Raw genomic sequence first — 22,299 nt, 5'->3', positions numbered from 1 at the left:
AAAAGTAACAATTTAATGTTGTGAATGTGCACAACGAACATACAGACAATCACAGAATATCATAACAGTCAATACACAGAGGTGACGTGTGGGCAGGCTCGAGGATAGAAGACGTCTGTCCTGAGAAGAGCCGGAACCACACGATTTTCCGCCGCCACAGAACCTGGTGAATACTGGAGCCGCCAAGTCCCGAATTCCCAGGTGATCACCGTCCCCGACTGTCGGATCTGGTACTGCTGGCGAAGAACAAAGACAGTCAAGTGTGGGTGTGTGCACACCCAGTAACAACAACGGTGGGAATGCCACCTCCACCTCTCATTCAATATGTTGCAGCGGTCTCAGCTGAAAAGGAGCACCATCTTGCACAGCCTCCTCACAAACGACCGGTTCTCCTGCAAATTCTCACAATAACAGAGTTACAAATCTCACAAAAAGGCTGAGAGTATTACCTCCTATGAAGTATGATATCTCGGCAACCAGGTGGAGATGACGTCTGGTCTTTATGGAGTGAGATGATGTTGAGTAGATGGGTGAAAGCTGTCAAGAGGTAATGAGCGACAGCTGTCACCCCCGGCTGTGTCCATGGCGGCAGCGCCCTCTCGTGCCTGAAGCCCGCACTTCAGGCAGGGCGCCCTCTGGTGGTGGGCCAGCAGTACCTCCTCTTCTGGCGGCCCACACAACACAATGTGCCAGTTTAGTATGTGTGCTGGAGATGTTAAAATGTCTCTCATGTGGACACCACATAGGTTGTAGCCTTGGTTTAAGCCTTATCAAAAGATAATCAAAATTGTAGTGTGTCATTAAAGCAACCACAACCCACTAGTAAGGTGAATAGACCATTTCCAGAAATGGTACCTTAATCTGTCATTGCAGGAAAATCATGTTTAATTAACACAGTAACATGACGAACAGTAACGCCTGCACCACCTGTTTTGCATTGTCGGTATTTTTAAATTTATTGGATTCAGCCCTTTGGAGAAATCAACATCAGAGATTGTATTGAGGTTAATGGAAGTTTGAACAAAGTTTGAACAAATTTTGCAATGGTCTGAATCCACTGTTGCCTCGAAATGTATAGTATTCATCTATGTCTTCACTTTATTTTACAAGGCATTTGTCTGTTATGATATCAACGTCTGATTGAGATCAAAACTAGAGCACTGCGCTGGTAGAGTGCATACCTCCGCCAACACTAATTTCCAATTCCACAAAGGTTTTCCTTGGAAAAACATTGCAAGGTCAAAGTCCTGTTAGAATTGTCTTTTCATAAGCTAAATTAGATGTGATCAAATGTCAGGAGTATGTATTTAGTTCATGTACTGGAATTAAAGTATTTTTGTGGTGGTGTCAGGTTCTTTTATTTATGTTTTTTTTTCAGTTTCTGAATTATTTTTCAGATAATTTTGACTGAATATTGGTTATCTTTGCTACACACAATTTGTCATTGCTTTTTGACACTTGGTTTCCGACTGGTAAATGGAAGATAGACAAACAGGCAATACATTGGAACCTCCTTCCAATTTTGGTGGTGTAGGTAAATCCATAACAGAAAAATGAGAAATGAAATGAGAAAAATGAGTCTGAGGTATTTTTGATTGAGACATATTGAAAAATGTACAGCAAATGGGCTTTTCAATATTCCATTCAAATGGACACAAAATCTGTAATCTGGATCAGATCCGGATCAAACTTTGTCAGTTGATAAAGGATGCCATCCTACATAATGCTGTCAAATCTGAAAGATATTTGATTTTTTTTCTTTTTTTTTTGTTTTTTTTGTTTTTTTGACAGAGGTATGAATTTTTGAAAATTTGTTCAGTGTTAAATATAGGGATTTTTACAATTTTCCAAGCTTTTTCCTGGCTTTGACCTATGACCTTAAAAATTGAATCAGTTCTTACCTATCAGGATATGAATCTCCAGTAAAAAATTCAAAATGTGGGTTCCAGGCTGTTGACAAACAAACAAACAGGCGAAAACATAACCTCTTCCAACTTTGTTGGCAGAGGTAATAATTTTGACTGTGCTCCTCTGTCAGTCAGCAGAAGTAATAATGCCAGAGGATTTATGGGAGTGCATCTACCAGTTAGCGTCAGCACTTGCCATGACTTCCTGACGTGCCTTAGTGGAACAGATCCGCCATTGATTTTTTTTTTTCCTTGCTAATGCATGTCCAGATATCTGTTATGATATGTGTTAAATCAGGATGTGGCTGAAGGCAGAAAGTCACAGGCCTTAATCATACCCACATTTCAATTTCATAATATGAAACCTTTCAACTGAGTGGAAAAAATATTCAGTCAAAATTCAAGTCCAGCGCACCTTCTTATTTTTGCCTTTACATTCTTGGAAATCATCTCTCGGTATTAGCATTCTAAATTTTCTGGATATAAAGAAAAGGTTGGTACAACTGCCTCTGAATCTGTGCAGTAGCATGGCAGAGCTTTTTGTGACAAGCATGGCTGATCTCATTGCTTTTGTGGACTTCCCTTGACCCTTTGCTGTTGGGTCTGATGAAGATGGGAGGCTTTTAAATGAAACTGTCTAAACTGCTGGTGTTAGGGCCCCTTCCCACAAAGCATGAATAAGTAAGTATTAGGGCAAATCACGGTGAAACAGCCCACACAAAAACCTTGAGCTGACGTAGGGAGGGACACACGGTCAAGCAGGCGTGAATGATCCCGCTGTGACAGTTTCCTGCATGCGCACGAGCATGCTGGAAACCATCGCAGCGGGAACACAGTGCGAGCAACTGGAACATATGGAACCACATCGCATAGCTGCTGTGGAAAAAAAAATACGTGTCATCCACAGGATTCAAACCTGCAATTTACAAAAGCTCTGATTGCCAGACAGAAACTTTACCACTGCGCTACTCTCACTGTCCTATAAAAGGTGCGTAAAATGCCTGAAATCAACAAGGAGATAAATGTATTTGAAGAAAAAAAAAAAAAACACACCATAAAAAACACTGCATATTATTGAATCCCTCTTATCGAGTGAACAATATAAGTATGAACCATCTGATCCATGGTCACAGACGTACAGTCATGAAATGACATGAATGAAGCAGTGCACTCTTATCATGTGGAAATGATAAGAGTGCACTGCATGATAAGAGTGGGCCTGGCATGTCCAGCCGGCCCCGGGCACATGTCTGGCCCAATATGGATGTCCTGTGGATGGCGCGCTGCAGGACAGACACCACGTCATGTGGAACAGAGCTCATGTGGGTGATGAGACATTCAGATCGCCCACTGCATGTTATGATCTGATGGTCCGTTTCATCTGGGGCAGCCTGTTAATGTGCACACTGTGTGCTCGCTTGCTGCAGCCCATCGCATCAGTGATATATGTTTTTATGTTTGTCCACATGAGGACAGCAAGCAGACAGACGCATGTCACAGTGGACTATTGTTAGGTCATGTGTGTCAAAACACGGTACGTGTTCCCCAGCTCAGATGTCCAGAACCACAGATCTCAACAGGTGCTGCTGTTGGCGAACACTCTGTGTCAGTTCAGTGCACACACCAACGTCTCACTCTGTTTTTTTTTTTTTTTGGTGAGAATTTTTTTTAGCTATTTGTTATGTAATTGTGTATGTAGGTAGTGTAGTACTTATTAATATACCTGTACTGGCTGTGGTCTCTGTGTTTTTAATGTGACACGCCGTGTGCACTGAGCCATGTCTCTGGTCAGCAGGTGCCTCCCCGTGCTGTGTGCACTCTGACTTGGCTGTCCGGCCCCACATGCGATCATGTCTGTACATACATATAAGCATGTTATGCAAGTGTGCTCACACCCCCCCAGCACGCCACATGTGTTGGGGAGAGTAGGGCAGCGCAAAACACACATATGCCACATGTGTTTCAGGGGGGAGCAGGGGGTGCGACACAAATTCACAATTGTGGGACACATGTAACACGTGTATTGCTTTTTGCAACGACAGCATTACAGTGTGACATTCGCGTGACAGCGCGAATGGCCACAAATTTTCCAAGTGTCAAGCGAGCGGTGTTAGATGTTTGTGTGTGTCACCTGGAATTTGGCTGACACCTGCCGCAAGAGGGATCGAATGGGCTGTCACAGGGCACTCTGTGTCTTTCAGCCGCTGGTGTGCACATATAGTTGTAGCGACACGTGTACGAGGTGTTGGAGGCAGCTCCTGTTTTTCAGAAATGGCATGCAATTCCTCCTTTGTGCGCTAGTCGGCTTAAATCATATTATGTGTGAAGGGGCTCTTAGACAAGTTTTCTCATTCTTTCCGTGAGTGTACAAAACAACCTCCCAACCCTGCTTAACTTCCCTCTTATCACTTCAGTCACTTCTCTCTCTGTTGCTGTTAGCTTTCCATCTGCTTGCCATCTACTTTTACATGAGTGGAATCTCGCTTGAGTGGAATCATTCTGGTCAGTCACCCCACAGCTACTGTTTATATAACTGTCATGAAAATGATCAGATAGATACAAGTGTCACTCAAAACAATGTGATTGACTGCTGTGATGCATAGGAAGCAGCTCCTGTTGCTGCATGTTATTTTATTTCAGCAATGGATCCATGTTGTCCTGTATTTGCTGCTGAAACAGCAGAAGAGGTTTTAACAGCGGATGCAACACAAAGTCACGCATAAGCCCATACGAGCCGTGTTCCAGCACACTTTGCTGGAACACATTTAATTTTCCATATGACAGCAAATGTTGTTGCCAAGCAATTAAGTGAGCTTGTTTCAAGTTTGGAAAGTTCCCAGTTCAAGGACACTTCTGCCCATTCTCCGTGTTGTATGAAGTTGTGTCAGGAAGTGCATCTGATGGAAAACGTGTGCCAAATCAGCATGTAGATCCACCTAAGATCTGCTTCAGCAACCCCCAGTGAAACAAGGGAGAAGCCAAAGGACTTACTACTATCAAATACTGGTAAAAATCGGGCCAATTTTGTGTCATTCCATCTAAAGTCACCCAGAGGCTCCCAGGTCACCCCTCAGTTCTGTTCTGTCAGTTTGATATGTTATTCCTATTACAAAGTTATGGTGAAATGCCAAATATTAGGTCTGTATCTTGCAAACATTTGAAGTTACAGCCTTAGGAAATTTTGGGGAATTTTTCACATATCGTGAAAACGGTGTTGTCTACCATCTTTGCATGTTAATAATGAGCTTAATAATGAGCCTCACAGCTGTGAAACTGCTCATGCCAGGCTAACCTTTGGTGTAGAGTTTGGAAATGTTGGCAATTTTGGTGTATCTAGTGTGATCTGTCTTCCAGAAAGATCTCAAAATGGTAGAAAACCCCAAATTTTACGTCATTCGTATCTTTGATTTGTTCAAAATCAAAGAAATATACTATCTATGGCTATAGAACTTTTTGTATGATGGTTTGTGATATAATGGAACATATTTACACATTTAAATGATACACTAGGTTGTTTTAACAAAATGTATAGTTGTTGGAAAAAATATTTTGAAAAAGTGTCAAAATATGCCAATTTCTGTCACCCCAGATGCCAATGTGGACAGTTAACTATCATATTCATATTTTTACCATATATTCTTACATATGTCAAGATGATATGCTGCAAATATGGTGTTGTTATTGAGCTTCCTTCTTGTGAATACAAATACATACAATAGCATGACACATTGGCTATTTTGGGTGGATCTGGATCTTGGGATTAGGTCACTTCATGACTATTGAGCTACACCTTGGTTGCATCACTACAAATTGGGAAAACCATAACAACCATATTCCCATTATGTTTAAAAATAGACAAAAATGGCAAAATATCTATTTTAAGAGAATTAGGTCATGCTGGGATTAGGTCGCTGAGCATTGTGCAATACTTCATACTTCTTGCGACCACACATGTCCCTACATGATGCCATGTGCTGTGAAGAAACGAGCACAGACACGTACTGCTGCCAGCCAACAGTAATGCAAGGAATACCAAACTCACCTTTGTTTCTGTAAACCGGTGTAAAACAATAAATAGATCACTCAAAATCAGATTACAAGGTAAATAAGAGATGTTTTACCAACTCTTCTAACAAGAAAGATATTCAAACTTTGTATCTATATAATCATTGTAAATGTGAGCATATATGTTTTCAAGTTCTTCATGACAAGTGTGATTTTAAAATCTGAACAGTAAGAATCACTTCAGATTATTTAATTGTTGGCAATTTATTAAGTAAAACAATGAAATTGTGTATGAGTAAGACAGTCTGTAAGGTTTTTTTTTTTCTAATTGCATATTTCAGCGCTTTCTGAAAGAAAGCGCTGTAACTAGGTTTAAGGATATGATTCCTTCTTTATGTTCTCTAATGCCATATACCAACACAGTGCAGAGTAGCTACCTAAACTCTGTAAGTGAGATAGAGTATCTCGTCAATAGTTTTACATCCTCATTGAAGACAACTTTGGATGCTGTAGCTCCTCTAAAAAAGAGAGCTTTAAATCAGAAGTGCCTGACTCAGTGGTATAACTCACAAACTCGTAGCTTAAAGCAGATAACCCGTAAGTTGGAGAGGAAATGGCGTCTCACTAATTTAGAAGATCTTCACTTAGCCTGGAAAAAGAGTCTGTTGCTCTATAAAAAAGCCCTCTGTAAAGCTAGGACATCTTTCTACTCATCACTAATTGAAGAAAATAAGAACAACCCCAGGTTTCTTTTCAGCACTGTAGCCAGGCTGACAAAGAGTCAGAGCTCTATTGAGCTGAGTATTCCATTAACTTTAACTAGTAATGACTTCATGACTTTCTTTGCTAACAAAATTTTAACTATTAGAGAAAAAATTACTCATAACCATCCCAAAAACGTATCGTTATCTTTGGCTGCTTTCAGTGATGCCGGTATTTGGTTAGACTCTTTCTCTCCGATTGTTCTGTCTGAGTTATTTTCATTAGTTACTTCATCCAAACCATCAACATGTTTATTAGACCCCATTCCTACCAGGCTGCTCAAGGAAGCCCTACCATTATTTAATGCTTCGATCTTAAATATGATCAATCTATCTTTGTTAGTTGGCTATGTACCACAGGCTTTTAAGGTGGCAGTAATTAAACCATTACTTAAAAAGCCATCACTTGACCCAGCTATCTTAGCTAATTATAGGCCAATCTCCAACCTTCCTTTTCTCTCAAAAATTCCTGAAAGGGTAGTTGTAAAACAGCTAACTGATCATCTGCAGAGGAATGGTCTATTTGAAGAGTTTCAGTCAGGTTTTAGAATTCATCATAGTACAGAAACAGCATTAGTGAAGGTTACAAATGATCTTCTTATGGCCTCGGACAGTGGACTCATCTCTGTGCTTGTTCTGTTAGACCTCAGTGCTGCTTTTGATACTGTTGACCATAAAATTTTATTATAGAGATTAGAGCATGCCATAGGTATTAAAGGCACTGCGCTGCGGTGGTTTGAATCATATTTGTCTAATAGATTACAATTTGTTCATGTAAATGGGGAATCTTCTTCACAGACTAAAGTTAATTATGGAGTTCCACAAGGTTCTGTGCTAGGACCAATTTTATTCACTTTATACATGCTTCCCTTAGGCAGTATTATTAGACGGCATTGCTTAAATTTTAATTGTTATGCAGATGATACCCAGCTTTATCTATCCATGAAGCCAGAGGACACACACCAATTAGCTAAACTGCAGGATTGTCTTACAGACATAAAGACATGGATGACCTCTAATTTCCTGCTTTTAAACTCAGATAAAACTGAAGTTATTGTACTTGGCCCCACAAATCTTAGAAACATGGTGTCTAACCAGATCCTTACTCTGGATGGCATTACCCTGACCTCTAGTAATACTGTGAGAAATCTTGGAGTCATTTTTGATCAGGATATGTCATTCAAAGCGCATATTAAACAAATATGTAGGACTGCTTTTTTGCATTTACGCAATATCTCTAAAATCAGAAAGGTCTTGTCTCAGAGTGATGCTGAAAAACTAATTCATGCATTTATTTCCTCTAGGCTGGACTATTGTAATTCATTATTATCAGGTTGTCCTAAAAGTTCCCTAAAAAGCCTTCAGTTAATTCAAAATGCTGCAGCTAGAGTACTGACGGGGACTAGAAGGAGAGAGCATATCTCACCCATATTGGCCTCTCTTCATTGGCTTCCTGTTAATTCTAGAATAGAATTTAAAATTCTTCTTCTTACTTATAAGGTTTTGAATAATCAGGTCCCATCTTATCTTAGGGACCTCGTAGTACCATATCACCCCAATAGAGCGCTTCGCTCTCAGACTGCAGGCTTACTTGTAGTTCCTAGGGTTTGTAAGAGTAGAATGGGAGGCAGAGCCTTCAGCTTTCAGGCTCCTCTCCTGTGGAACCAGCTCCCAATTCAGATCAGGGAGACAGACACCCTCTCTACTTTTAAGATTAGGCTTAAAACTTTCCTTTTTGCTAAAGCTTATAGTTAGGGCTGGATCAGGTGACCCTGAACCATCCCTTAGTTATGCTGCTATAGACGTAGACTGCTGGGGGGTTCCCATGATGCACTGTTTCTTTCTCTTTTTGCTCTGTATGCACCACTCTGCATTTAATCATTAGTGATCGATCTCTGCTCCCCTCCACAGCATGTCTTTTTCCTGGTTCTCTCCCTCAGCCCCAACCAGTCCCAGCAGAAGACTGCCCCTCCCTGAGCCTGGTTCTGCTGGAGGTTTCTTCCTGTTAAAAGGGAGTTTTTCCTTCCCACTGTAGCCAAGTGCTTGCTCACAGGGGGTCGTTTTGACCGTTGGGGTTTTACATAATTATTGTATGGCCTTGCCTTACAATATAAAGCGCCTTGGGGCAACTGTTTGTTGTGATTTGGCGCTATATAAAAAATTTGATTGATTGATTGATTGATATTTGTTATGATTCTGCCAAAAAAAATATTGTTGCGACTACATTCTGATTTGAAGACAAAATCACACAATGGAAGCTCAATAACAACATCATATTTGCAACATATCATCTTGAGATATACGAGGTCTGTTAGAAAAGTAACGGACCTTTTTATTTTATGCAAAAAATATATGGATTTGATTCATATGTTTTTACGTCAGACAAGCTTGAACCTGCGTGCGCATGTGTGAGTTTTTTCATGCCTGTCGGTTGCGTCATTCGCCTGTGGGCAGGCTTTGAGTGAGCACTGGTCCACCCCTCTCGTCGTTTTTTCATTGCGTGGAAATGGCGGAATGATTTGGGCTTTTTTTTCCATCAGACGTTTTTCAGAAACTGTTAGAGACAGGCAGCTGCGATCGACAGGCAGAAATGACCATTTAATTTCTAAACGGATAGCTGTGTCAATCCGGGACCGTCGTGTGCAATTTCTCTGGTTATCACAAGAGCTGGACATCAGCCATTTTCTGGCAGATTTCACTTTTAAACAAGAGATTTTGTCATGGAAAGCCGCGCGGAGGCTTTGCGCATCATGACGGAGCCGCTGATGGAGCGAGACAAAGAACACCTCTGTTTTGGAGTGTCAGAGGACAAGTTGGGACATGCCTATCTCAGCTTTCAGTGGCTTACCAGTCGAGTGAGTATAAGAGAAATTGTGGAGAGCTGGGCATGTCCCAACGTGTCCTATGACACTTCAAAACGGATGTTCTTTGTCTTACTCCATCAGTGAATCCATCGTGACACGTGAAGCCTCTGTGCGGCTTTCCATGACAAAATCTCTTGTTAAAAGTGAAATCTGCCGGAAAATGGCTGATGTCCAGCTCTTGTGATAACCAGAGAAATTGCACATGATGGTCCCGGAGCCACACAGCCATCCGTTTAGAAATGAAATGGTTGTTTCAGCCTGTCGATCGCGGCTCAGAGCGCAGCGCGCCGTGCGCCATTGTGGGCCGTCCTTAAAGCGGTAGTAACACTCCTTAATCTCTGTGAAGCCCAAAAATTTTCACCGAATGCCAAATGAATTTTCCAAATGGTTTCCAGCTGCCTGTCTCTAACAGTTTCTGAAAAAATTCTGATGGAGCAAAGCCCAAATCATTCCGCCATTTCCTCGCAATGAAAAAACGACAAGAGGGGTGGACCAGTGCTCACTCAAAGCCTGCCCACAGGCGAATAACACAACCGACAGGCGTGAAAAAACTCACGCATGTGCACGAAGGTTCAAGCTTGGCTGACGTTAAAACATATGAATCAAATCCATATATTTTTTGCATAAAATAAAAAGGTCTGTTACTTTTCTAACAGACTTCGTATAAGAATATATGGTAAAAATATGAATATGATAGTCAGCTGTCCATATCGGCATTTGGGGTGATGAAAATTGGTATAGTTTGACACTTATTTAAAATGAGCGTTTTTAAACAACTATAACTTTTGTCAAAACAACCTGGTATATCATTTAAATGTGTAGATATGTTCCATTATATCACAAACCATCATACAAAAAGTTTGATAGCCATAGCTGTTATATTTCTTGATTTTGAACTAATCGGATACGAACAAAATGTACAATTTCGGGTTTTCTACCATTTTGAGGCCTTTGTGGAAGGCAGATCACACTAGATACACCAAAACTGCCACTATTTCACAACTCTACATCAAAAGGTAGCCTGCCATGAGCAGTTTCAAAGCTGTGAGGCATATAGGGAGCTCAAATTATTAACGTGCAAAATTGGTAGAAAACACCGTTTTCATGATATGTGAAAAATTCACAAAAATTTCCAAAGGCTGTAACTTCAAAAGTTTTCAAGATATAGACCTAATATTTGGCATTTCAACCTGACTTTGGAATGTGATTAACATATAAAATTGACAGAATAAAGATGAGGGGTGACCTGGGATTTCTTTCAAAACTGGGTGATTTCAGATGGAATAACCCATTCATTTCTTTAATCTGTGGATGCTTTGCTTTGAAGAGCCTGGCAACTATGTGCTACAATCACAATACTGTTATCCTCACATGCATTATCTCCAAACTCCTTATCGAGGTGGGGTTGACCCGGTTGTTAGGTATGATGTGGTCCTGTAAGAGCTGTGATTGGGTGTCACAGAAAGGGAAGGGGAAATTTAAAAAATGAATGCGCTCTGCATTCCTATATATGAATGAACAGTAAAATCAACTGATCATATAACCTGAACTGCATTAAGAACTGCGTAATCGTGAAAATGATTTAATGTCATGATGATGATACTCAGCAAAATTAAATTGGAGCGATTGCCGGGCCGGTCGCTAAACCTTTAAATTGTTGTCCTGGAATGCATTATGGGAGCTCTGGCTTTGGGGGTTTTAAATGTCATGTTAGTTTAACAGTGTTGTTAGTGTTATTGATTTATTGTATTTTTGAAGTTCAATTGGTGTAGCGAGTTAAGTGTAACCATGTTGTCACCACAAGTGAAAAGTGTATTGTGTTTGATACCATCCCTGTGTTGTTTTATCTGAAAAATAAGAGCACCTCCTAGCGGCAGAGTGCCAAAAAGACTAAAGCTCTCTCCTGTCTTTCATTCCACGCAGTTCACCACAAAATGAATTGTTAATCAGCTTGAAGATGTTTGAACATATCTCTATATTATCTCAATTATCTCTATATTAAAAGTGTGCGTGAGTGCATTAATAAGTTCAATGTAAGTACATAATATTATTGTAAATATGTCAAAAATACATGCATGGCACAAGAAAGTGAAAACACATATTTACATTGTGGTCCATGTAAAAATCAAATGACAAAACAGAAGTAGTAGTAAAATAAAATAATAACAATAATACTGATAATAATACAAAATAATGATAACATTAATGTGTGAATATGACATAAAAATGACAACCTAAACAGTTTATAAATACATTAAGACAGTAAACTAACATAAAATAATTATGTAGAATAAGCGGGTAGTGTATTACTGACTCACTGTCATTCTACATACGGAGAATATCTCTGCTTCCTCTGTCTTTTCCACCAACTTGTCTCTTAGGGTTCTTCAAAGTCCTCCTCTCTACTCTTACCAGTTTGGCACCTTAGGAGCTCTCTTAATGCCTAAGGTGCTTTGAGGACAAATTTCATCTTACCAAGGGAAAATTCTAAGAAATGGCTAAGAAGTCAAGGAATTATAAGATTTTTCTTAGAATAATGTCACTAGGAGCTATTTTTAGCCTTAGGCTGCTTCATCCATATGGGCCCTGGAGTACAAGTCATATCTGGCTAAAATACAGCATGAAGAGTTAAAAGCTTTTTTAAAACAGTTAATTCACAAGAATTTAAGAAAAACATTTTGGAATAATCTGGAATGGCTGTTTAGTCACAGACTGGCTACATAAGCTAAATATCTTTAATGTGTTTCTTGTTTCCACTGTACTGAAAACGGACAAAACCATTGTTTTGTGTGCTGGTAACAGCCCCATTGTTTGACATATAAGTTGTTTAGTCCAAAAAATACAGTATGTTAAAAAAATGCAAATATTGCCCAAAATAGGCCTCGTGTATCTACCAGAATTAAAAATTTCAGAGCTGAATATGCAGAAGTTTTGCAGAGCTCCTGGGGGAAATGATGTGGATCCACTCGCTCTCATTGATCTCTGTGACCTTGTTATAGTTTTGAAGTGTTCATTGCAAGTAGTATTATTTTTTAATTAATTAAGTGTATATGGTCAAAAATAAATGTGATGACATTTATAATCAATTTATAAATCTGATTTTCTGCTGATAGTCTATCCTCATGTCTGTTTTTATCTATCTTTTGCCTGTTTGTATTTGATCTGTTTAATTTTCCTGTTTTCCCTTCTTTTTCACCCTTATTTCAAATACATTCCTACTTCTGTGTATTTTTTTCTCCATTTTCTACTTTTTTTTTTGTTTTTGTTTTTTTTTTTTACACACCTCTCTGTCACCCCTGCAGGCCAGGAGGACTATCGTAGCCGCCTGAGTGGGGAGTGCTTCCAGGATCTGGTATGTCCGGAGAGATGCCGCTGTGAAGGCACTGTAGTCGACTGCTCCAATCTCCGACTAACCCGTATACCTCCACACATCCCTGAACACACCACCGACCTGTGAGTCAGCTGACGTTTTCCTCTCATACCAACACACAAACATGCAGAAAGGACACGTGCCTGTGCACTTATGCAGTGCACATGCTCAAAACATCATGAATGTCACTTTTCATTTTTAGCTCCCAGACTAAAATGCCTCTCAGCAGTCTTTTCCATCTCTCTCCAAGTCCCAGAGGAGCCATCACAATGTCTGCCAAAGGGTCTCTCACTGGAATACTGAACAGTCCTGTGGATCATTTATTTTACTTCTGAAAAATGCAAAAGGCCAGTATAAGAAGTAAATACATTTATGCAATTATTTAAAAGGTTGAAAGGCAGGGTGTGTTTTGTATCTGTTAAACAAAATATTTTGTATAGTAGGTTAATGAGGTTAAGTTGTATTAAGAGGAATTGTTACAATAGGTCCTCCAAGGGAAATAACAGATTACTGTTCATAAATCAGTGGAGGTACTGAGGGGGTTATGTAAGTGAATTTCAGTGATGTGATTTGAAAAAAGAAGTGCTCAAAGGCTCAAAAGCTGCTCGTAGGTCAGACAGACACTTAAACAAGTGGTTATCTTTGTGCAAACCAAACTAAAATCAGTAAACACTGTGTTATTTCAGGAAATAGTCCTTGATCAAATATTTACTAAGCAGACAAGAAACAGGAATTTAGCCAGAAGCCAAATTCTCCCCTGTTGTTGAATCACTGGCAGCATACAGTGCATCCGGAAAGAATTCACAGTGCTTCACATTTTCCCATATTTTGTTATGTTACACCCTTTTTCCAAAATGGATGAAATTCATTTTTTCCTCAAATTTCGACACGCAATACCCCATAATGACAGTGTGAAAAAAGTTTTTATTGAGAGTTTTGCAAATTTATTAAATGTAAAAAATAACTAAGAAATCACATGATGGACACACAGTCACTTTATATATATATATATATATATATATATATATATATATATATATATATATATATATATATATATATATATATATATATATATATATATATATATATATATATATAGTCCAATTCAGATTTTTTTTTCCTTCTTTGTTTGCATTGAAGCTACAGTTTAAAACAGTCTTTACACTGAAATGTAAGAAGGATTTTATGTTTCATACTATTGCAAACTGTATATTACAAAGGAGACCATTTTTAGCTATTCAACAAAAAGCACATTTTTTTAAAAAGAACAAAAACTGAATAAAATGTTTTGGAAAATGTTAAGAAAATAGGTGTTAGGGTTCTTCTGGAAGGAACACTAGTTAGAGTATAAACATAATATTATGGATATTTTATATTGGGCCCGTAATATACAAAATATGTTAAAATAAAGGAAATCTGAGACGATGAACTGGGAGCCACTGGTTTATTTCTTATATAATGACCCACAATTGTGTGCCAAGGTGACAGCACACCAGCAGAGATCAGCCACCAAGGCTCCCTGGTCTGAAGGATACCAATCATATCGGTCATCCAATTCCATATCCCACTGAGCTACCTGCTTGACCAGGTTTCTCAACTCTGTGTGTAACTGAGGGATTCTGTGGTCTCTGGTGGGAGTTCAGTTCAATTTATTTTATTTATATAGCGGCAAATCATGGCATCGCTGCCTCAAGGCATTTCAGACGAGCTGAACGCCAGCTTTCTCATTCATGACATCACTTCTCTACTTAGTCATCCAAAGTAGAATCTTTTTAGTGTTGCATTTGAAGTTTTGTTTAGTATTCATAGGAAAGGTTTCATCTCATCTCCTTTGTCAACACTGAAAATATAGTCAAACAACCCTGCCACTAAAACATTCTTGTTTTCTTGCCGTAACCCATCTACTTTAAACATCGCAACACATGATTCTGTTTTTTCCTGACCTGGGATGATATATCTTTGAAATCTCCCTGTATTTCACCAGAATGTGTCCCCTCTAGCTGAGGTCTCTTTTTATTCTCTCATTCACTCTCTCCAGTGCAATCACATGCCACACGCACACACAAATACCTAAACATCCTTTTAGCGGCAGCCTTTTAGTACAAATTACCTCAATAAAGCAGACATCTAGCTTCTAATCTCTCAACCTGTTTTCCTTTGGCTTTGGGCACGGTGAGTACTGATGACTGCATAGAAAAGATTCATTGCCTTCTCTTGTCTTCTTGTGTTCTCTGTGCCACATCATACTTCAACAGTCACTGAAGGCCTCTTAACCTTAATTTGTCCCTCTCTTGCACACGCTTACCCTCTACATCATACTTTTTTTTGCGTGCACTTTTTTGTGTTTACTACAAGCAGTTTGTTTCATGAAAGCATGAATGTTTATAAGTATGTCCATGTTCCTCTCTGTAGGCGGTTAAATGACAATGAGATTCCTGTCCTGGAGGCCACCGGGACTTTTAAGAAGCTGCCTAATTTGAGGAAGATGTAAGTACATTTTTTTTTAATATCCCGCTGCCAGTGGTGGGCACAGTTCCGATAATCCGATAACAGATAATTATCGAAGATAATGTTTTCATTATCGGATTATCTTTTTAGATAACTTTAAAAACCATTATCGGACCAATTATCTTCTGATTACCTTTTGTCTGATAACTTTTAGACCGATAAACAAAGCTTAACAGCGACAAGCATTTCTAAAATTTAAAATCAGTTCAGCATCTACCTGTTAAAAGTTTTGTAACAGATATACAGTTATACCCTCTGCAAACAGAAGAAAGGTGCTTCTATGAAAAGTGTCTCTTCCTCTGCAGACAAAGGAGAAGTGGTCAAAAAAAAACAAAACATTTCCTTTAACACCATACCGATATGCTGGCAATATCAACTAAGTCATCCAGAGGCATACATTTTTAACTTATGGTTCAAATTTTAACCAAACTAATTTTGGACGTTATTTAACCCCTTAACGCCCATCGTCGCATATATGCTACAATCTCTGACTCAAATATGCAACTTACCAAATTGACCTGTATGCCTGTTGTCGCAAATTTGCAGCATACCATCATTATTATTATAACATTATAACATAAAGTCATTACCAGAAGACCCAATATTACTATCTAGTTTTTGTGCAAAAGTGAAAGTAATAATCTCAACATTATTTACCATCTACTTAAAGGCAAAAACACACACAAAACTTTTTTATATACAGCTATAAAAATTTGGGCGTTAAGGGGTTAAAATTACTATCATGTCTGAAGTTTTATAAAGTGAAAATATCAGATATATGTTTTAGTTTTAAAGTAATGTGCTAATTTTTAAGGTTTTGTGAGCACATGCTGAGCCCAGCAGTGCATTATGGGTAGGATTATGTAATCTCACGTTCACGACAGGACAAATGCATTTCAGACACTCTGTTCAGGCTCCACGGACAACAGCATTAAACTCTAGTGCCTGAAACTCTCTTGAATATATTCTCTGGGTTTATAGACATTGTTATTGTATTTGCATTTGTTAAATTCCACACATTTTAAATGTAGCAGACAGGGATTATCTGTAATTTTGTTTTCAAGGTCTCTACTGCCATCTACTGGCCAGTAGTGTTCATGGCAGTATTCGCCCTAAGTACTAAGCGTCTGGGAACCAGTAGATGGCAGTGTTGTATTTGTTTTGACCCCGGTTATATCAGATGATTGTCAAATCAACTTTTTGGCTTTGCAAATGGCTTTTTTTTTTTTTTTTAACAAATGAAGTTTAAAAACAAAACAAAACAACAGCAAAAAAATAAATAAATAAATAACATTACAAGACAGCTCTGCAGTGTTTGCACAGGCACAGTGCAAGCGGTTGGATGCTTGTAGCTTTTCAGCAGGAGGATAACCTCACGACGGCCGACCAGAATAATATCAAACAGGTTTGATTTTCATTGGACCATACGATCGGCGATCAGGAGGTGGTCCTGAGATGTTAAACGCAGCTTGTTACTCCATGTACACTACACAATGTAGGACGTGCGATTAACCTGAAACTCGGTCCAAAAAATTCCTGCATGAAAAATCATCTCGCACAGTGTAAAGCATGTTTTACAACATCATAAAATGTGCGCACATTCTCTCCACATGCAAAACATTTTGCAATGACACCTCCAGGGCTCCGTAAAAATGCCTGTTTTTACAAATAAAAAAATGAACACCAACACACGACAGACGTCACATTAACGTGTTGGTTTACATAATGAATGACTGAACCAATCAGTGTTTAGCAGAGGCACTTTTACCCAGAATCCTTTGTGATTTGTCTGTGTTTGTTACAAAACCTCAGAATTAGTGCATTATTCAACATTAAAAGATATATGCTATATTTTAACTTTGTACAAATGACAGAATTGACATTAATGTACAAATGACAGAATTGACATTAATGGAGTTATTCTATCGGTATTAATGTTATTTATAAATCAAAACCATAAGTCAGCATGACTTTATTTTTCAAGACCTCCGCCTGACCGGAGTGTTGTAATTGATAGAGAGCTGGCTTTATGGCTGCTCTCAGGGTGCTTCTGTGTTGGGAGCTCTGTAGTAAACAAGAGCTTCCACCAGGGGCAGAATGTTCAAAGACAAAAGTGTGGTCTCAGTGTGTGGGTCTGTTGTTACTTTTAATATTAGTAGAAGTTATTGTGGCATTAAAACTTAAATTCGTTTTACCAGTAGTTGCAAATGTACCAGAGACAATATTGGAATTTATCTGTTATCGGTTATCTGTAACTTCCGATACATTTTTGGGTGGTTCATTGTTCTATCTTATCCAAGATAACTTTTCAGTTATCTGATTATCTCTTATCGAAGTTAATTTTTTGGTTATCTGTGCCCACCACTGCCCGCCGCTGTGTACATGTGCATGCATCTGTGTACCAGTTTGTGTATGTGGACACATTCTAATGATAAACATAGCTTAATAAAAGCAATGCATGGTTGACAATTGATACTTACACCATAGATATTTCATGGGGAGACAATGAGTTGATTATAGTTTATGATTGTTTGGTGCATACCATATTTTCCAGAGTATCAAATGCTCTGGAAAACATATATGCTGCAGCAGCCAAAAAAAGATCTTCGTTAAGAGAAAAAAAAAAAAACATACAGCTTTTTTTCTTTATTATCAACTTTTTTGAGATTTTTGTGCTTCGTTGTCATGTACTGTATTTATTTTTTAATTATTTGAGTTTATTTTGTTTAGTGCGTTAATTCCCGTAAAAGCCCTATATAAATGGTTCTTATAATTATGATGATGAATAATAAATGTCATTTTTCTGTAGATAAATCACACTGCAGTATAAGTCACAGGACTTCCCAAACTCATAAAATCTTACTACTCTGAAAAATATGGTATGTTTGTAGATTAATGAGGATGAATTAGTTACAAAATAAATATGAGGAAAGTTTCTGAGACAATGATATTTTTATGTTGTTTGGTGCACATAAAGTAGCAGATGTAGTTACTATACCCCTTGGCTAAAAAAAAAAAAAAAATTGAATTCAACTTTGCTCCACAATGTGTTTTAGTGTAAGTTAGAATGTCTGCTTAATTTTCATGTTAAATCTGTCAACCGTGGATGAAGTGAGTATTCTGAAATCACCATTAAAAAGACACGTTCCATGTGCTCGCACTGTGTTCTTGCACACTCATGCGCGTGCACAAAACCGTTGCTGCGGTATTGTGCATGCCCTCCCAACATCAGGTGGAATATTTTGTGTTTCCCCATTTTGTGTTTTGTTTGCGGTTTTTTGGCTGGTTTCTGCTTCTTTCGCCCAATTTTGTGTTATGTGTGAAAGGGCCCTTACATTTGATTTCAAGTTTTTTTATTGTCATTATTATTTCAAAATTTCTTTAATAGCATCTTCCTTTCTGTGATGGAGTGCTTTCTTAAAGGGGACTTATTTCACATTTCTATCTGCTGCCTCATGTGTTAATGCTTGGTCAGTGCCCCCTTGGGTTACTATATGATGTGTTACGTCACCCCTTCAAGTCATTTAGCGAGGCAAAGGGGAGCATCTTTTGAACGGCAGCATCATTTCACTCGTACAACACACAGAACTATCTACTTCACTTCCACACCACTAGCGAACATTCATCTATGTATGTTAGGTTCAGGTTAAGGTTTTTGTTTCCTCACATGTCACACATGAAGGGGCTAACCAACTCATTAGTGCAGCAGATAACTGAAACAATCCTGCAAATGGTCATACAAGCACCAAAGTCAGCACAAATACTCCTTAGACATTAGTCTTTTGAAAAAACTGACTAGCCACTTGAATTTTCAATAGGCGGCCAGGTAGGCCGTACATATCACGATATGTATCGAATTGTGATAGGTTTATCGTGATATGTATCGTGTCATGGAGCTCGTGTGTCATTACACCCCTAATACGCATGCAGTCAAAGCTGTTTGTAAGCTATAAGAAATATTTGTATTCATGAGGTTAATCACCAAATTTCACATTTGAAGAAGCAGAAAAGAGGACTGAACTTTAAGATAGGGATCTTGTTTATCCTGGCAAAATTTGTTTGAACATTTCACTGTCACTTCTTATGTGACTTTGCTCTTTTTCAGTCATTCCTCTGTCCTTTATCTTCACAATAGAGAACAGGAAAGTTGGCAGTGACATGAAGATTAGAACTGGTGACAATAGATGGAAGGAGATGGATGGAGAGGGAAGTCGTGCAAGAAAAAAATATAAGCAAAAGAGAAGCAAAGGAGATAGACGGAGTGCAATGAAAGCGTATATAGAAAGGGTGATTGAGAAAGGAAAGAATGCAGGATAAAGAAAGGATAGGAAGGAGAAGTGTGGGTGAAGATATGTTTGAGGATAGGAAGGATGAAGAGAGGAAAAGGTGGTTAGGAGGTATGAAGAAACTAAATATTAAGTGGAAATAGAAGATGGTCCTTCATTTCAAATTTACAATCAGCCCTTATCTACGCTACGTTTGTGTGTGCATGTGCATGTGCATGTTTGTCTGAGTGCAGTAGAGCAAGTCAGAGCAAAGACCAGCAGCTGATTTATTGGAGAGGAAATTGCTAACCATCTAGCAGTGTCACTGACGATATAGATTGGCCAGCACCCATTTCCATTTTCCTCTTCTCCGTTCCTTTCCTATCTTCTTCATCCACTCCATATCTATCTATCTTACGGTTTCTGTCTCTCCAACCCTCACCTTCTGTCTCTTATCATTGCATCTGCTGTGGTACTTTTCATTTTCCTCTGTTTGTGTTTCTGCTATTCTTTTCTGCTTCTTCTATGCTACCAATCTCTCAGCATCATCTTCTTTTTTTTTTCCTTTTCTCCATGAAGCTGATAAGCGCAGCAGAAATCTACACGCTGAATGAAAAAAGTTTTCATAGCTATCATCAAGTATTGTCTGTGTCATTTTTATTTTTCTCACCGTGCACAAGAAAGCACAGACTTACATTTTTAGGCCATATCTTCCACCTGGGTACAGCATCGGCGGAAATCCAGGGGAGGATAGGAGGGTCATGACCTCCGGACCAAGGGTTGTCTCCCTCAATATATCATTCTAAACTGACTTCATATCACAACAGAACATTACCAGTTGCTTTGCACCTTATTTATTTATCGATAACCTGGCTGCTAGTTTTGACCACATGGGTACCTCTACATGAGGGGTTGGTGGGGTCCCATACTGCCACTAGTCAACACTGTGGAGCAGTGCATGAAGTTATATGCATTAATTCAGTTTCCAAAAAGTATGTTTTTCCTTGTAACTATCATTGTCATGTGTTTATTTCATAAGACAACAGTATTGCTGCACAGTACTGTGTTTTCAGGAGTTACAGGGTAACATACTCCTGAAAATTTTTTACTAGTTTGTGAGGTCCTGCGAATTATACTCCAGTGCAACTTATATCCCAAAAAACTCACAGTTCATTATGATAACAATAACAGTGATAATATTAACTAGAAACACTCAGAGTGCAAACCTTCGCCAAGGCCATGGGGTCACTGATGCCATAACATCTATACACCGTGGAATCATTGAACCTAAAAAAAAGTCTAATGATGTTTGCTCAGTAGTAAAAAAGTTTCATCTTCTGTGACTGGATAGCATGTATCCTTAGCACTTGGCATCACAGTTTATTGCAACTTGCACCTTTCCCAGAAGCTACTGTCATCTGAGCACTGATAATGATATTGCATGTGCTTATAGACAAAAACAAATAAGAGACAAAATTCAATTTATTATTCAACTAAACTGCAAATATATGAATTTTTTAACATTTAGGAAATACTTCTTTAAACAAGGCCATAGGGTCACTGACCCTAAAGAGATTCCCTCCTTGGCACAGTGATCTATTTCTTTTTGTCTCTTTCTCTAAAATTGTATATAATAATCATTATATTATTAATATATAAACAAAAATAAATTTAAGAAATATTACAATTTGAAAACAAATGCGCCAGAACGTGATGACAGCTGCAACTGCTTAATGCTAACTTTTAACATTGAACATGCCATAGACATGCTAACGCATTAGCATCGGGAACCGGCTCTTGATCGTGATCACCACTAAAATTTAATCACTTGTTCCTCTTGTCATTTCCAGCCACTCCACAAAATTTCATCAAAATCCGTTCAAAACTTTTTGAGTTATCCTGCTGACAAACAAACAAACAAATGCGACCGAAAACATAACCTCCTTGGTGGAGGTAATAATGGTAGCATGGTGCTTTACTGGTTAGTATGGTTGCCTCACAGCAAGAAGGTCATGGGATCGATGCCCACCTATGGCCTTTCTGTGTGGAGTTTGCATATTCCGGGTACCCCAGCTTCCTCCCACATCTAAAGACATGCATGTTTGGTGGATTGGAACTTTAAATTGTCCGTAGGTCTGTATGCCGGGGTGAATGTGTTTGTCTGTCTATATGTGGCCTTACCACAGACTGGAATCCTGTCTGGAGTGTAACCTACCTCACGCTCTATGACTGCTGGGATAGGCTTCAGCCCTCCGTGACCCTTAATGGGAGGAAGCGGGTATAGACAGTCGATGGATGGATAATAATGATTACTATTTCCAGGATATAGGCTTTCCCAGGAATTTACACACTAAACAAATTGAACTCCAATAATAAAACAGCACTACAACACTGCATAAAAATCCCAAAATTAAAGAGCTGATAACAAACGCTATAATGGACTCAAGTGTAATGTTTCTCATGCTGTGGGGCTGTGGGTCAGAAATCCATGTTCATCTGCATCAAATAACATCCAATATATGTATTTTTTGTGTCCACCTTGCTTATTTTTAAAATGTAAAAGTCCTTTTGGCATACTCCACAAGCTGAGGGATTCCTGTGAAAATCCACTCTTCA

At 38.7% G+C, this 22,299-nt stretch overlaps 1 protein-coding gene across 1 annotated transcript in view; it reads left to right on the top strand.

The window, feature by feature from the left end:
• The window catches only part of slit3 (slit homolog 3 (Drosophila)), a 713,397-nt gene that overhangs the window by 554,766 nt on the left and 136,332 nt on the right, over window positions 1-22,299 (top strand). The window contains exons 15-16 of the mRNA XM_034181986.1: window positions 12,840-12,990; window positions 15,323-15,397. Of these exons, the coding sequence (XP_034037877.1) occupies window positions 12,840-12,990; window positions 15,323-15,397 (226 nt within the window). The remainder of the gene's footprint in view (window positions 1-12,839; window positions 12,991-15,322; window positions 15,398-22,299) is intronic.

The sequence above is a fragment of the Thalassophryne amazonica genome, chromosome 11, assembly GCF_902500255.1.
Source record: "Thalassophryne amazonica chromosome 11, fThaAma1.1, whole genome shotgun sequence".
NCBI lineage: Eukaryota > Metazoa > Chordata > Actinopteri > Batrachoidiformes > Batrachoididae > Thalassophryne > Thalassophryne amazonica.
The sequence above is the reverse complement of the archived record's forward strand: the minus strand, read 5'-3'. Positions and strand labels throughout refer to the sequence as shown.